Below are 15728 nucleotides of genomic sequence, written 5' to 3'. Positions count from 1 at the left end.
GCATGTCTGCCATTTCTAATGTATTAGCTGATGTATTAGGCAACAAGATAGGAAGGTTTAATACAGAAACATCAGGAAGTAAGCTTTTTTGAATTAACTGCAATGTTCTGAAGATTTCCAGAACAAGTCTTTTGACACAATAAAATTGTGGCTTTACAACTGTTTCCCAGAGATTTGAAAAGGAGATTCAAAATGTTTGGCATAACCTTACGGTTTTCCCTCTACACACTTTCAGAAATTTCTTTCAGCGTGCTTTATTAGAGAAATGGAAAAAAGGTGCAGCTAGATAGAAAAGATGAGAAACCAGAAAAAGGTGCATCCTGCAGTTATTGTCCCTTTTTCCTTTTTTGGATGGGCATCTGATATATAAAGGTACAGAAATAAACCAAACATTTACAAGTCAAATGGCATCTGTATTTTTTCATCTTTTGATCCTATTTTAAAATATATTTTCTTTTCCCTCCTGTCCCAAACAAAGTTGAAACAGAATTCTTACTCATGGCATTCAGAAATTTCAGATTCTTCAGGTGTAGGACTTCCTTCTGATTTTTTCCATCCAATGACGTATTTACTCACTGCTCCTTGTCTGTGGTATGGTTTTGAAACCGACCCAGAAATCTGTTGACTACTACTCTGTGACACTATATAGACTTTGGAGGTATCTAGGGAGCCACTCTTTTTAGAGCAATGTGTTGATGGGCTTCCTGAATGATGTGACCCACTGAAAAATAAAGAAAACATACAAGCAAAAATGAAATCCACTACGCAAAACAACAAATCAGAAACTCTTCACCTTATACTCAGCTATCTTTTTTAATGTTAACTTTTTCTCAAGGTAAAATAGAGGCAGCATCATCAGTAATTTTCTACATATCAGCAGCAAACACATTAAAATTCTTTGATAATAGAATAATGATGAGTTTTTAAAACAAGTAACATATAATTCAACATGCTGAAATGTCAACACAAACTGATGTGAATTAAAATTTAAGAACGAAATTTAATACATATATAGGATTTGTATGTGTAATTTTCAGTAAATATGTATACATGCATTATTAATGCTATAATTCAATTTACATCAAGAACTACATAAGGAATTACTCCAAACATCTCTCTGATTATAAAACTTCTATAGCTTACCACTTCAAGTTATTTTTTCCTGTTCATGCCAGTTTAAATCTAGTCTTTCATTCAGTACTGTTGAGAATTTTATATTAACAGAAGTAAATTCTAGTTCAACAATAGTTCTCTAGATGATTATAATAGTCTCTTTTATTACAAATAATAGCACTAGTAGGCACTAATGTAGCCTTTTACTGAAGGCTCTCAAAATGATTTAAAATGAACTAAAACAAACCCTTCCTTGAAGAATAAAGTTTTTTCATCATGCAGTTGAAGTAACCAAAGCATTCATAAACCAAATAGCTTGCCTAAAACTAGAGATTGGAACCTGAAGCAGCTACAAATACCAAACATAGTTCTACCTTTTAATCCAATCCCAAGACCATTAGATTCATCCACAAAAGATCAGAAGGTGTTGCTCAAAGTGTAAGAGGCATGTCTACTTTACTGTCCAAACAAAGTCAAATACAAGCAATGCACATGCAAAGATGTCATTAGATCAAATTAAACTGCTTGACATGAAATAAAGTTCAATCATTAAGGCAGTGGATTACTATTTTTTTTATGAAAGTATGTACATTTAATCTTAAAAACAACTAATTTTCTCTCCTTTCTTCCCCCTTTCCACCACAGAAGTAGAAACAAGATTATGAAGTTTTGGGGGGAAGACAATATCGCAAGTGATGTTAAAAACAATAAGGTTGCTCCAGCTTATCCTTGCAAATATGTGAAGAAGGGATATAAAGACATAGTGAAGGAAACAATTCAGTTATGAAAAACTGAAATCTAAAGTTGAAGCAAGCATTGAAGCACAATGTAAAAAAAACATAGATTGACATCAAGAACACTATCCAAAGGGTTTTAGACTTCTATTTGCAACTAAACCCAAGAAAAACAGAGCATCCAACTTTATTCTGTAGATTTTAAATAACAGGACATTTTTATGAAGTAAAGAAATAAATTGCCTACAGAAATCTGCTTTTAGATCATGAGTTCGATGCAATGGTTGAAACAAACAATGTATAGTCTCGGCATCCAAATGGTAATGATAGTCTATGTAAGAAACAAAGCAAAACTAAAGGCAGTGGAGCTGTTTCAGCTACAGTAACCCGAACGTATTTCATAATTCATATGCATACTGACAATAAAATAGGAGAGAGAAAACCATTAACAACATGGCTGTGAGACATAATGTTGTGCATAGCTCCAGTCAGTCCTGTAGTCTGAAATACTGTTTCACACAGCAGGCTTAATTCTCAGACTTTAGTATTAGTTTTTTCAGGGGCTTCCTTATCTGATCACATTAGAGAATCAGACCAGTATTTCCAAATGACATCTTTCCTGCATATTGCGTTTCATTTACTCAATAAGCAGAATAGAGTTTTAATAGGGAAAATGTTATATTTATAGAGCAATTACTTTCCGGTCTGTGGTCTTGTGTCTAAGTTTTACACTGTTTAGCTGTTGTAGAATACATTTATTGTTTAACATTTATAGAGCAGTTGTGAATAAATTCCTCATTCAGGTTAGAGCTTCATCATTACAGATTATGAACCAGTATGAACTTAATTTCTAACCAGTTAGAAAATATACATGGGATTTGGCAGTAGATATCACAACACGTTAACTCAACCTTCTGTCTATTTGAACACTGTGTTGCAGCATCACAGCCATAAAATGAGATTTTTTTTTTTTTAAATAATTTTACAGTTGGATTTAAAGGCTGATAGAACCTATACCAGCTCCTACAGGCTTACATTATTTACCACTCTAGTATAATATGAAGGAAATGTAAGCAAAGTTTAAATAAAACAGTTGGGTCATGTAATGCAAGTCTGACATTTTCCTGTAGCAAAAGCATTTGGCACACAGATTAGAAGCTGATCATTTGAAAACATTGCTATTGCCAAAGTGGAATTGGTCACTCCTAATGTAAGTTATCTTCTCAACAATAATTACTACTTCGTAAATGCCTGGATAAACTCACTTAAAATCTATATGCTTTTTTTTCCTCCCCAGATATATAATATTCATTCCATATAAATGAACATGAGAATATTTAATAGCTGCGTGGCACTTTAAATATGATAGCTGCCACACAAGTGCTGAAAATGCATATTCTAGCCATTAGGAATCTATTGCAGCCCATTATGATGAAGTCCCAGAAACACAGAGCTTATTTCTTCCTAATCTATAAAACTAAATCTCAATGCCTATAAAGCAGAGTAAATCTGGAGCTTCTACTTTATCACAGATGTAGTGAAAGAATGTGAAAGCATGTACCTACTTTTCACAACAGCCTATACTGCAAGTCAATACTATCTTCCGTAACTTGTGAAAAGAATTCTAACTCATTGTAAGTATACAAAACTAATTCAATCACGGTAGCATATAAAGACATGATGATATTCTTTTGTTATTTTCATATACTAATTGACATTGAAAACAGAAAATTCAGAGGGAAAGAACAAGCAATTTTCTTATAATCCTTTACAGAGTAAAAACCTTCACACAGAGACCAAAGCTCCAGCTTCAAAGTCCCCATAAAATGGGAATTGGAAAATAAAGGCAACCAGCTGTAAAAGTGTACTTTCACAGTTTGCTTCATAATAGATGTACCATACACACATTCCATTGGTAACAAAAAGAAGAGCGCACACAATTAGAAATCCAGATCGAGAAACAAAATTGTAAAGTATACACCATAATAATGCAAATTAGGGTGGATGGTATGCTACGAAGCTTCACTATATGTAAAAATTGTCCGTTGTAATTTCTTTGATTTCCTTCATCATTAACTCCAATATAATTTGTTGTACAGTATGTATTGTAGTATTGTATTCCTTCACAAGTATGTGAAGGAAGTTCTGGGGGAAAAAAAAAAGATATTAGTATCTTTTGGTGGTGTCAAAATAATACAGCTGGGGTGTTTGGACCTACTACACTCATAACTGAGAAATAGAGAAGGAATGACTATTTTTAAATGTAATGCAAAGTATTATGAAAACATCTTATGCTAATGGATAGTAACTTACAGTTTCCTTCTTTATCAATGAAAGTAAAGTTGCAAGTTTTCTAACATTTAAGATCTCAGATGATTACAGGTAGTACACATTGGTATTGAATACAATATATTTCACAAATACTATAAAAAAAGAAGAATTCATTTCACTTTTACTCAGGGATATTTTCCAACTCTGAAAACCTAAGGAATTTCTGCAAAGTTGCATATAAATTCTCCATCAAATCTGGGAGCAGGACTAGTCATGCTTTTTAGGAGGACTCATCAAAAACTGCCTTAAAAATGTTACGCTTCCTCATGTAGGTATTGAATACAACAGGAATCAAAATCAGTTAGGCACACTTTCTTTGAAAGGTAAAGAGAGCAACTGTAACAAAAAAGAATTCTCTGAACATCAATCTGCAGTCCAAAATCCCTAATTTGTAAGAAACACATACCTGGAATGAGAGGAGATTTCACTGAGGTCTCCCATACTGCCTTCAGCTGTATGACTGGTAGAAATAGCAGAGGCATAGCTATGAACAGCATACATTTTAGTTGGCTCCTCATCTAGCCCAGGAGTTTCAGAAGACTCGGTCCACTGCTCAGTACGACAATGTACTCCAGACCTGCTGCCAGCAAGGTGCAAAGGGGCCAGGAGAGGAGCTGGCATACAGGGAGCTGTATCAATTCCACTGTCAGTAGATGCCCCTTTTATATAAGTTAATCCAAGCAGCTCAGGATCCATCAGATCTCCAGAACCGAAGTGTTTTTCATCACTGTTGCTGGATGTATTACTGGATAGGGTATTGCTGCTTGAGTGGCTTGAACAGCTTTTATCTCCAATCTTATCAGCAAGAAGAAACCAAACAGAAAAAGAACCGCCCTCAAGTTAAATTGTAAAATCTTAATTTTCATATAAACTACTGAATTTGTGCCATTCAAAGATCACTTTATTATTTTTACAGTATGCTATAATATAATTACAAAGCATGACAAAAGCTAATTATACCACTAGTTTCTATGAAATGAATTGCACAACAGGCTAGACACACTGGAGGTTGATGTCACTGCAAATAAAAGTGAACATCAGGCTCTATTTCCATCTTATATGGCAAATCATAAGATCACACTTGACTTTTCTGATTATAGGACTTGCTTAACATCCATAAAATTGAGTTTCTGAACAGCTGAAATAAGCATTTGTTAAAGCTACAAGCATTTGTAATTATTTGTTTAAACAAGTTCTACTGCAAATCTGAAGGACACTGAAGACTGAATTAACCTTGGCTTTTTCTCAGTGTGGGTGAAATACGCTGTTTATCGGATCAAATCCAATTGGATGTGTGGCTACTTGAACTGAAGCCAAGTGCAATGTATGTGTACCAGATGAGAGTAACTTAAATCACAGGGCTCCCAACTAAGCATGCAATTGAAGTGGAAGAATTATATCAGGCATTTGTGTCAATGAAGTTTTTGTATTTTGTTCTGTTTCCTGAAAAGAGATTTTATAGAGAGTTGGATTAACTTATCTTTGTGACAGAGTAACCAGAATAAGGGCAGATGGGTTTCTATTCGGCAGAACTAAGTGGGAAGGTAACAAACTTTATTATGAGATCCCCTTCCTAGCAGATGTCTATAAACATAGCTGTTGCTCATACATAAAAGCAGTTAGAAAAGGCAGCTCTTCTAGAAATAACAGCTCTATTCCATATGGGAATTAGCAGGTCTCAAAATTTGAGAAATTATAAAAAAAAAGTAGGGGTTACATTTGCATTCATCCTAGCCTTTACAAATGGCTGCCTCCTTAAAAATAATGGAACAATTGATAAAAATATGAATGAGCTGTTTTTCCAAAGAGAGAGTTGGAGAAATGTGTCTGGAGAAAAGACGTGTCACTTTGTACTATAATGTAAAATGGAACCAAAGTGAAAAGAAATGGGAAAAAAAGGTCAAAAGACACAATCAGCCTCATAATAGACATAATGAAGAAGACAATGTGTGTATGAACCCTCCCAAAGATTTCCCATATGTTGCTGAGCATACATGTTCAGTTACCCACAACTCTGCAAGCAGCTGAGAATGTGGGAAAAATCTATTGATATAAACACCTTGAACTGTTCAAAGTTCACTATGGCCATAGCTCAGGGTCATTTTATGCATTTTCTTGTGCCAAAAGAAATTTTTTTTATGAAAGCTCAGTGTGACCCTAATTGTTACATGTTGTTAGATGTTATGTCATGAAGCAAGATTAAAATAAGAATAAAAAGTAAAATCAGGAGGAGATAATCATCCAAGGCAAATAAAAAAAACCCTGAGGAAATCAAGGATATCAGAATTTCACTGGCTATTCAAAAGATGGCAGAGTGTCAAATGGCAAATTGAGCTCGAACAAAAAGGGGATGCGCAATGCGCAGGTGAATATTACAAGGTCCCTTTACAAGGCGATAACTGTTTTTTTCAGTTTTACACCATATATAAAATAGTCTCATCATGTACGTATTATCTTTGTAATGATACTGGTTCTTACTTTGTAAAATGTAGTTATCTTGCACCTGCATTACACACATGCATATGCATGCAAACATTACCATAAGTCCATCATGAACTTTTTCTGTTCAGAACCCCAGCATCATGAGAGCTGCTATTAGCATAAAAATCTAAGTGAAGCAAACTCAGCATTTAACTTTCGCTTCAGTACTATGATTAACGGTAACTGTTACATATAACGACTGCAGGTTTGGCTATACTTTGGCTTAAGATACAAGGAAGTATTTTTGTACATAACTGTACAACATGATTCTATTTATGACAGTATTTTTTTTTTGAGAAGTATCAGGCTAAATTCTCATAAGGAATCAACGTACTTAAGAGAGTTTGGTTTTATATTTTTACCAGTCTAAGTCTAAAAGTATTGTACAGATTCCTACTAACTATAAGAGGTTTTCCATGGAAGTACAAAAGACAACAGAAATAGACCAACCATGTCATTAGTGTAATTTCCATAGTTAAGTCATTTGAGGATTTTGCCATTACTGAGGACAAACCTCTGAACTAGTAGACTAGAAATCTTTTCAGCATTCCCAACATAGAAACTACACATTTACAGTGCTCACTGATAAATACAGCACGTGTATTTTACACATCATGACAAGTGGTAACATAAATGCAACTTTTTTTTTCAGCATATGAAATACTTCACAGATTAAACAAGCCACTATAAATGAAGCTGTAAACACACAGCAGAGTGTAGCCTATATTAGTTAGGCTTTTATCTCCTCAGTGCCCTAGACTGAAGCCCTCTAGGGTTTCTTAGTTTACAAACACAAATTAAGCATGTTCAATTCACCCCTCATCTAGTTAAGCATACTCTGCCTCCCAAAACCCACAGTGGTGTTTGTAAATTACCAAAAGAAACACACCTTAAAAATACATTTAAAACCAGAGTGTTTTTTTTTTTTTAATTTTATTGTTCATTTGTTCGTTTTTGTTGTTTTTTCCTTTTTAATTTTTATTTGTTTAGTGTGGGGTTTTTTGTTTGTTTTAGAGTTTTGAATGACATTAAAGTAAAAGACTTACATGTGAAAGTTTGTTTGGTGACTCCTTGCCACTGCCTTCCTTTTGTAAAGCCCGGTCTTTGTAGGAGCTGAGGACTTTGGTCGATGGTGCATGCCACTTGGTTTCTGCCATAAATAATTGTGTTTTAATTTCTGAATGCTAAAAAGATGAGTATACTGTACAAAGAAAAGAGCACATGGCTTAGCATCAGGTTTCAAACCCGTATACTCTTCGGAATCAGAGCTGTGCAACTTTGCAGAATTGTTAAGATCTAAACCTGCTTTTCATCATTAACAAAGCTTTCTGAAGTTCAGGAGCAGTTTGGTCAAAATACCACCTAAATATCTCATACCACATTCCATTAGACTGTCTGTAACAGTCCCAGCTTTCATTGTCATATTACTGCTCTTTGGGTATCCAACTGCCATATCAGAACATGGCTGTACTTCACCAAGCACTACATTACAAAGAACATTTCTTTTTAAGATATGGTATGTATTATTACCAGAATGTCTGGTTCCATCCAAAGTTTCCTCTCGTTCTCTGCCTCCTTCACACTCCAGCGAGCCTGTACCTTGGTGTTCATGGAGTAAAGGGGATTGGCACCTTTTAACATAAGCAGAAAATTAAGCTTTTTTTTTTCTTTTTTTTTTCTATAAAACTATTTACATGATGAACAACAACACTTTTTACTCTTCAAAGCAAGTATTTTGCAAGTGATTTGTTTAAAGTCATCATCCTTCTCACCAAACAAGTACAGTAACATTTCCAAACACTGAATAGAAATATTTACATGTAATTTTCTCAACAGTCCACTGTTACGCCTTAAGTGTGAACAGACCAAGACAACACTGAGCTTTCAGAAGAAATGCATTCTTGGGGCTACAATAGCCAAGGTTTTGCAGTCAAGAACTACGTTAACATGTTTAACTGCTTTATAAACTAAGCCCCATGAAAATACCTATTTTTGCAGGATTTCAAATTCATAGCATGTATGAAAGCTAATATTAGATCCACTGTTTTGTATTTTGTATCCATTGCTCTGTTATTTTTATGTAAAATTATGATGTCACTATTGCAGTATTAGAACTATGTAAGATTTGAAGAATCTTAAATACCTGAACTCTAAATTCTCTGGTGGAATTTGCAGAAGTTAATTCACAAAGCAACATACTAAAAGCAAGGTTGTTATAAGTAATTACTGTGCTGGCAAAAGGACACCAGAAAAACTGTAAAAAAAAAAAAAAAGCAAAAAAGCTATAGTTTTGTTTGAACTATTTCCATATATTTAGCTGCCACAGATTTCACTGAATAACCTGAAATACTCTGAGGAATCTCCAAGATGATGCATATATATCTGCTACATGGACTATCTTATATACAGGCATGCCAGAAGAATATTTTGGTTACAGACGAGGAGCCAAGATAATGTTTTCAGTATTCACATTTTTTCTTAAAAGTAGCTTCCTAAATCCAAATGGAAAGTATCGAATGTTTCTATAATATGCTATGTAGATACTGCCATTGCCCAAATTTTATAACAGAATTATCATCGTCAGCTACGTTTATACAACAAAGTGATAAAGCAATCTAGAAAGATTTCTCATGCAATATTCTTAAAACATAAGCAGCACACTGGGGTAGTCTTTTCCTAACACATAGCTAATATTTAAAACCTTCAGCATCAAGGGATTAACAGGTACGTGAACATAACATCTACATATTGCAACAGATTTAAAGGGAGAAGAGACCTGAAATATTGCTGCTTTTTTGAGGAGAAATGCTAGGGAATGGATGTCGCTGGAACAAGTACAGTAGGAAACAAAACCTTAGAAGACTGTAAAGTTCCTTTTTTAATTAAATACCCTTCCAATAAAACTAAAGGAAGAGAAACTACTATTCAATTCCAGTTCCGTTTTACCAGCTGCTTTCTGTCTTGTTCCTAGGAAAGCAAACCTAAAAATTGTTTATTTACCTGAATTGTAAAATAACAATTTGGTCCTAAAGGGTTAAGTAGTATGACTTTAAAACTTTATTGGCATACAGATTACATTACAGTGAACCTAAGAGTCTTAATATTTTACTAACGGATTTCCCAGATAAATCTATGATACAGAGCATCCACACAGATGTGTGCTTCAGAAAGAAGATGAAACAAAATTAAAAAAAAATCATCAATACCCATCATATCCCACTTGCTGTCTCCACTGGCTGCTCCCACTGGGTCCTGGGTCACTGGATGAGGACTGGTTGCTTGGAGAACTTCTGTAATGTTGACTAGAATCATTAATGATGCACTGAGATATTTGTGGAGTTTCAGATTTGAACTGTGTTTCTTTTAAACATTTGTTTTTACAAATAATGCATACACAGTACGAATACGTTATGAACATTCATTTGAGGAATGTATAGGTTTATCATAGATTCCTAAAACTTTAAGAAGTATTTTCTAAATATATTATTTATTTAATCACTAATAAAGTATTTCCAGCTTTACTTCTGAATAATTGGGATTACTCATCAGTCAGAGCAGCTGGATTAGCCCTCTAAATATATGTACGGGAAGCTCTCGTGATGCATTGGAAGCATTTTTATTGCTCTATGCATTCCAATTTTCTACATAATAACTTAGATAAGGTACAACCAATAATTTTTTATTCTTATTTTTTTATTAATACATTGACATAGAAGAGTAGCAATAAAACATTTCCACGAATAATATTTTGTACTTTAAACATTTGAGACTCATGTCTTCGCAATGTCTCTAACTACTCTGCATTTCAGCTGTCCAGAAACCCCAGAAATGTTGAAATTTGTTTTTGATCACCTTCCTACCCTTCCTTTTTGCCCATACCAATCCATAACTCTACAGTTTCCCTCAGCTACATCAGCTTGAATTCCCTGTATTTCCCTTTTTTTTCATACTTTTTTTTTTTAAGGCGGCTATAAATAGAAATGAATTTATGTACTTGAAAAGAGGTAACTTGGGATTTATGCAAAACAATTCCCCAAGGGCATGACATTTAATAAGAAACTTTACTGTTCAGCTTGAAAATTTCCAAGACATTTGCTATTATATTTTGTTTAATAACCAAACACACGTAAGTAGATGGTATAGCGCCTAATTCTTCAGCATGTCCTACTCTGATAAACATTGACAGGACTAAGCCCTTTGCAATCAAATGAATTAGTCTATAGGCTACAGTTGAGCTCAATTGTGCGTTCTTTTTTATTGCCAAGAACTTTGCATTTCTTGCACAGCTTAAGCGAACCAGCATTAAGGAAAGGGTAAATTATCATCCCATGTGTTTCTGGCCTCGAGACAAATGTCTGGGACACTGTCCTCAAAACTGGGATACTGGTTTTTACAGACAAATGTCTACATCCAAAACCTCCTATTTCCTGGACAAATGTCTAGCCATTAGCCTACTAAACAAAAGGTGGCTACAAAAGGAGAACCACAGAAACGTAGTCTGTGAATGCCTCACACAATTCCTTCACAGAACAGTTGCACCTGGCTGCTTTCAGGAATGGTTTCTGGACTGCAGGTGAAAGGACACACTTGCCTACCACTCTGACTCAAAGACTAAAGTACTCAGAAACTTCTTAGCATGAAAGAGCAGAAAAGTGAGTCCCACTGAAACTTGTCTTTTAGGTACCAATTATGGGAAGCTGTAACAGAATTAGGCATACTACAAAAGCAGAAGTAGAGTTCTAAAATATCCACGTGTTTCTTAATGACTAATTACAGCAAGCTCCTTGTTCAATACAAACATTTGAATTGCCTTCTCAAAACACTTAATTCTCCCCAGAAGCTGTAGTAGAAGCACAGGTGTTCAGATCCCTGTTTAATTTCACTCCAGGGACTGGGCACCTAAACTGCTGCTGCTGAAGTCTTCCACTATATATAGCCTTTTAAGCCTTTTACTGTATCAACATTTCTACTGCTTCTTCCTCTTTTTAACTCTAAAAAGAACTTTTTTATCATTGACATCAACATTAGCTCATTTTCAGACCAGTTGCCATAACTCCCCTGTTTATCATCCTGCTTTTCCTTGCCTGTGCTCCTCATCAATTTGTCTACATTGATATTGTGACTCTGAACCTCTAAAATCTCTTCATCATTTTCCTAGCCTGAGTATACATTTTCACCCTTGCAAGACTACCTATAAGTACCAATCAACCTTACTTCAAACTCTTGTTTTAAACACATCTCTCTGTCAAGCTACTAACTATGTCTCCCCTCCCATGCGGGCAGACCTTGCCAATTAGGAACGCTTCTTTTCATGTTTCAGAACCCATGCATCACAGTCCATCATTTTTCTCCCTTTTCATTATTTATACTCTTTACCATGTCCTCCCCAGAACGGTACTCCTGCATTGTACTTGTTTTGCTTAAGTGATACAGGAATTTCTTCACAACAAGAGATGGACTCTGTCTTCAGAGCTTTTTACGTGCTTCACTGAGTGTTAAAGGAACTGAAATTTATGTGAACTTTTTTGGAAATAAGTAGCATATCAGAAAGCTTTATTTTTTTTTCTACATATAAGCATATAGTATGCTTAATAAAGCTCCATAAACCCTGAAATATTTGTAGACATTCCAATATACTGTCTCCTTATGCTAGATTTTACCAAGAATTTCAGTAACGAGACATTAGGAAAAGCTCAAGTCCTAAAATTATATATACATGGTTATAAAAATGTAACCATGGTGTTCTGGTGTTTTGTTTTGTTTATTTATTTATTGGGGGAGGAGGGGAATGTTGAGACTGGGGCAAAAAGAAGCAGAATACAAATGATCAAATATCATAACTCACAGTCTGCCTTCCCCAGACCCTGATATAGACATGTTTTCAAAGATGTTTTACTGTTGCTTGTATATATTTCAAACAATCTAAAAAATTCTCTAATTCTTTTCTACTAAATGAGGTAGTTAGCGTAGCAATAGCAGTATTTTATGATTTCAGCCAGAATTTTTTAAAGCTGTAGAAGAGCTGTACTTCAGATTTTTTTTTAAGTAAGTTAGATATTTCTGTCTTGAAGATTAAAAGAACTACATCACTCCAGGGTAAAGGACTATGCCTCTTCCCATGTGGAAAGGCCTTGCCAATTAGGAACATTTAGAAATAATTGCAAACAATAAAGGACAGAGAGTTCTGTTCAAGACATATGGTTTTCTAAATAATTCAAAGGTCAATGTATTTAGAAATTTAAAACTTTAAGAAGAAATTGTTCTCTTATGAAGAATTATGATTAAATTAGAACAGAGCTAAGATTTAAAGATACCATCCCATCGTCTAATAGGTGTTATATATTCAAATCACAAGCTCTGCTTTGTTTAATTAAAAGCAAAGCAAAGCATAAGGACTGGTAATGAGTTACAGAACCCTTTGAAACTATGCCAATAGTGTGGTAATGAGATTAAATCATTCATTTTTAAAGGCATGAGTTAATTTTATTTATGCTCATTATTTGTTTAAGTAGGCTCACAAAAGGTGGAGGACAGGACATTGTTTAGATCAAAAATTAACAAGAGTTTTTCCCCCTTTATTGATTTGGAACTAAAGGGAAAGGTTAGCTGTCCTCATCAGTAGGATCCTCAGCACAGCACACTTTCATCACAAACAACAAAAGTCGCTTGTTTCACGTAGAGTGAACTATAATCAGTCAATTCCCTCTCACACAACCTCAGAATTAAAATTACAACAAAAGTTCTAGAGAACAGAGCTATCTAAGTAAGGCACATTAGGAAAATGACAGGCATTAAATGGAGAGTATACTACCTTGCACCATCTGGCAGTTTTCTATCAAAGGAAGTGCTGCGAGGAATGGCTGTCTGAGCCTGCTGGAGAAGCTGCTGGCACTGCAGTCTGTCAGATGTTCCTAGGATTGGAGAGGCACGAGAGAGAGGCTGCCCAGCGGGAGTCGGCACCCGATGCCAAGTGGTATTCCTTCTGAAAGGGGTTTTATACTCACATGGGGTGCCTTCACTGTCAAGTTTGTATTCCACCATGGGTATACGACAAAGTTCTGAACAACCCCTGCAGGACAAATAAAACGATGATCAATCTCACTGGCAGGAACAGAAAAAGAAATCTTGCATTCTGCAGTCAGAAGTATATGCATATTTTTCTTCTGGGCGACGAAAGGTCTTCATATAGCATTGTGCTGACCTTTGAATGCTTCAAAGCTATCATTTCAACCAGGTAGGAAAGGTGTCAAAATAAAACATTTGTTTGCATGTGCTCAAAGGTTTTGAACTCTCTCCTTGCCTTCAAAAAGGAAAAATTATTAAGCTTTTATAAATTAATAAGCTTGAGTTTCACATAGTAAAAACTACTAGAAATAAAGCTTTCAGATGTCAGCAAATATCAACATCAAGTTCTTCTGTAATAGCTTTAGTTTAAATTTCATAAATACAAATCATTTCTTAATGTGAAAATGTACATATCTGAAACTACAAAACATATTTGTTGCTTCCCAGCAATCTAGACATCTCTTAGTGCTATTGAGAACTATCCTTTAGAATCTGTCCAGTTCCTCCTGAATGACAAAGCATATACACTGTGATGCAAATGATTATGTAGCATCTAAATATTTTTCCATTTGTTTTCAAACAGCACTTTCTAATGTCTCTCATTCCGGGAATCTCATTGCCCAGAAGAGAAATAGGGAAGCAGATGAAAAAAAGTCAAAGCTTACAACTTTGATGTGAATCTTACAGTGTGGATAAATACTAATAGCGTTCCCAGAAAGTATAAACTCAGGAAAAAGTAGTGATAGCATTGTCCAAAAGATCAGTCTGCCTTTGGGCTATTTACTGTAGACTCCGGCCACAATTGAATTAAAGATTACTGTTTCAGCAATTAGTTAACAGAGACTTCACGCCAGCAGTGATTATCATTGCAGCTGTATATATAATAGTGAAAATTCACTGCCCCATCCTTGAGCCCAGTCTTAATCAAATTCTGCTTTTGTTGAAAACCGTCATTCATCACTCAGAAATTCATCATCAATTCATCACCAGAAATTCATCAATTCTGACTAAATTAAAAACACCTAGAAAAATTGTAATATAGCATACATAAAGTGTTTACAGCTTTAATCCTGAAAATTCTTTGGCACAAATGACTTAACACAATTACACAGTATAAATTCGCATATGTTAAACTACTTGAAGCTTCCGAACCAAACCCCAAAAGAATATTTTCATTCCCAATGTTTCAGTAAACAGACAAAAATAAGGGATTATAAAAATGCTACCTATGTTTTTCAAGGTTGTAGAAAAGATGATGTGTGCAACTGTAGCAGTTACATTCTAGCTATTCTGTATATGCCCAGTGCAATCCAATCAGACACTTCTGGATACTTAATTTAATGGTAATGGAATAGGTAAGTTGTTTATCCTGCAGCATAAAATCTTAGTTCCTGCTGGCACTCAACCAAATGAAACAGGTAAAGAAAGAATTTCAGTCAAATACTGAGGATAAAGTGTTGAGGGTGAAGACTGGGAGCCATTCAATGTAGGGCAGAAGATGCCGTGATGAAGATGAGTTGAAGAAGGATCACTAGAATACTGTAAAACAGAACTCAGAATTCCTGATTTTTCAAGGTTATTCTGTGATTAAACTCACCAATAAAATTTGATGTGTAAATTCTGCTGATGTAGTACAGTTGGACATGGAATTTTTTGTTTGTTTACTTTTAACAACATCTAAGGGATCACGCTAAAGCTGTACATTAAAAGAACATTAATTATGCAAGCTTAAGAACTCAGAAGGGAGGAAATCTTAAAATAATACTGCACACACTTTAATTTGTCCTCTCTGTGTTGTTGGAGTAAAGAAATATATTCTCTCTTTTGCTTTTAGCAAAGAGCTCTTTACCTCGTTCTATGCATATAAAAGACAGCAGTCATTGAAGCAATATTACTCAATATGTAATTTTCATTATGATTTAATGGGTCGGATATTCAGCACTGATTTATTATGAGAAATTATTTGATAGCTGCATACTTTCACTGGGTATAAAAACTAATTTC

At 34.7% G+C, this 15728-nt stretch overlaps 1 protein-coding gene across 5 annotated transcripts in view; it reads right to left on the bottom strand.

Moving 5' to 3' along the window:
* SIPA1L2 (signal induced proliferation associated 1 like 2) overlaps window positions 1–15728 on the bottom strand; it is a 139425-nt gene that overhangs the window by 26315 nt on the left and 97382 nt on the right. For 3 of the 5 annotated variants that reach the window (XM_048047245.2, XM_048047247.2, XM_048047249.2), the window contains exons 11-16: window positions 13471–13728; window positions 9866–9961; window positions 8190–8290; window positions 7706–7809; window positions 4585–4973; window positions 497–721 (exon numbers count right to left, since the gene is read on the bottom strand). In XM_048047245.2, coding sequence (XP_047903202.1) covers window positions 497–721; window positions 4585–4973; window positions 7706–7809; window positions 8190–8290; window positions 9866–9961; window positions 13471–13728 — 1173 coding nt within the window. The remainder of the gene's footprint in view (window positions 1–496; window positions 722–4584; window positions 4974–7705; window positions 7810–8189; window positions 8291–9865; window positions 9962–13470; window positions 13729–15728) is intronic. The other 2 variants (XM_048047246.2, XM_048047248.2) reach the window with 1 other exon arrangement.

This window comes from Anser cygnoides, chromosome 3, assembly GCF_040182565.1.
Source record: "Anser cygnoides isolate HZ-2024a breed goose chromosome 3, Taihu_goose_T2T_genome, whole genome shotgun sequence".
In the NCBI taxonomy this organism is placed as follows: Eukaryota; Metazoa; Chordata; class Aves; order Anseriformes; family Anatidae; genus Anser; species Anser cygnoides.
Note: the sequence above shows the minus strand (reverse complement) of the source record. Positions and strands in the feature narration are given on the sequence as shown.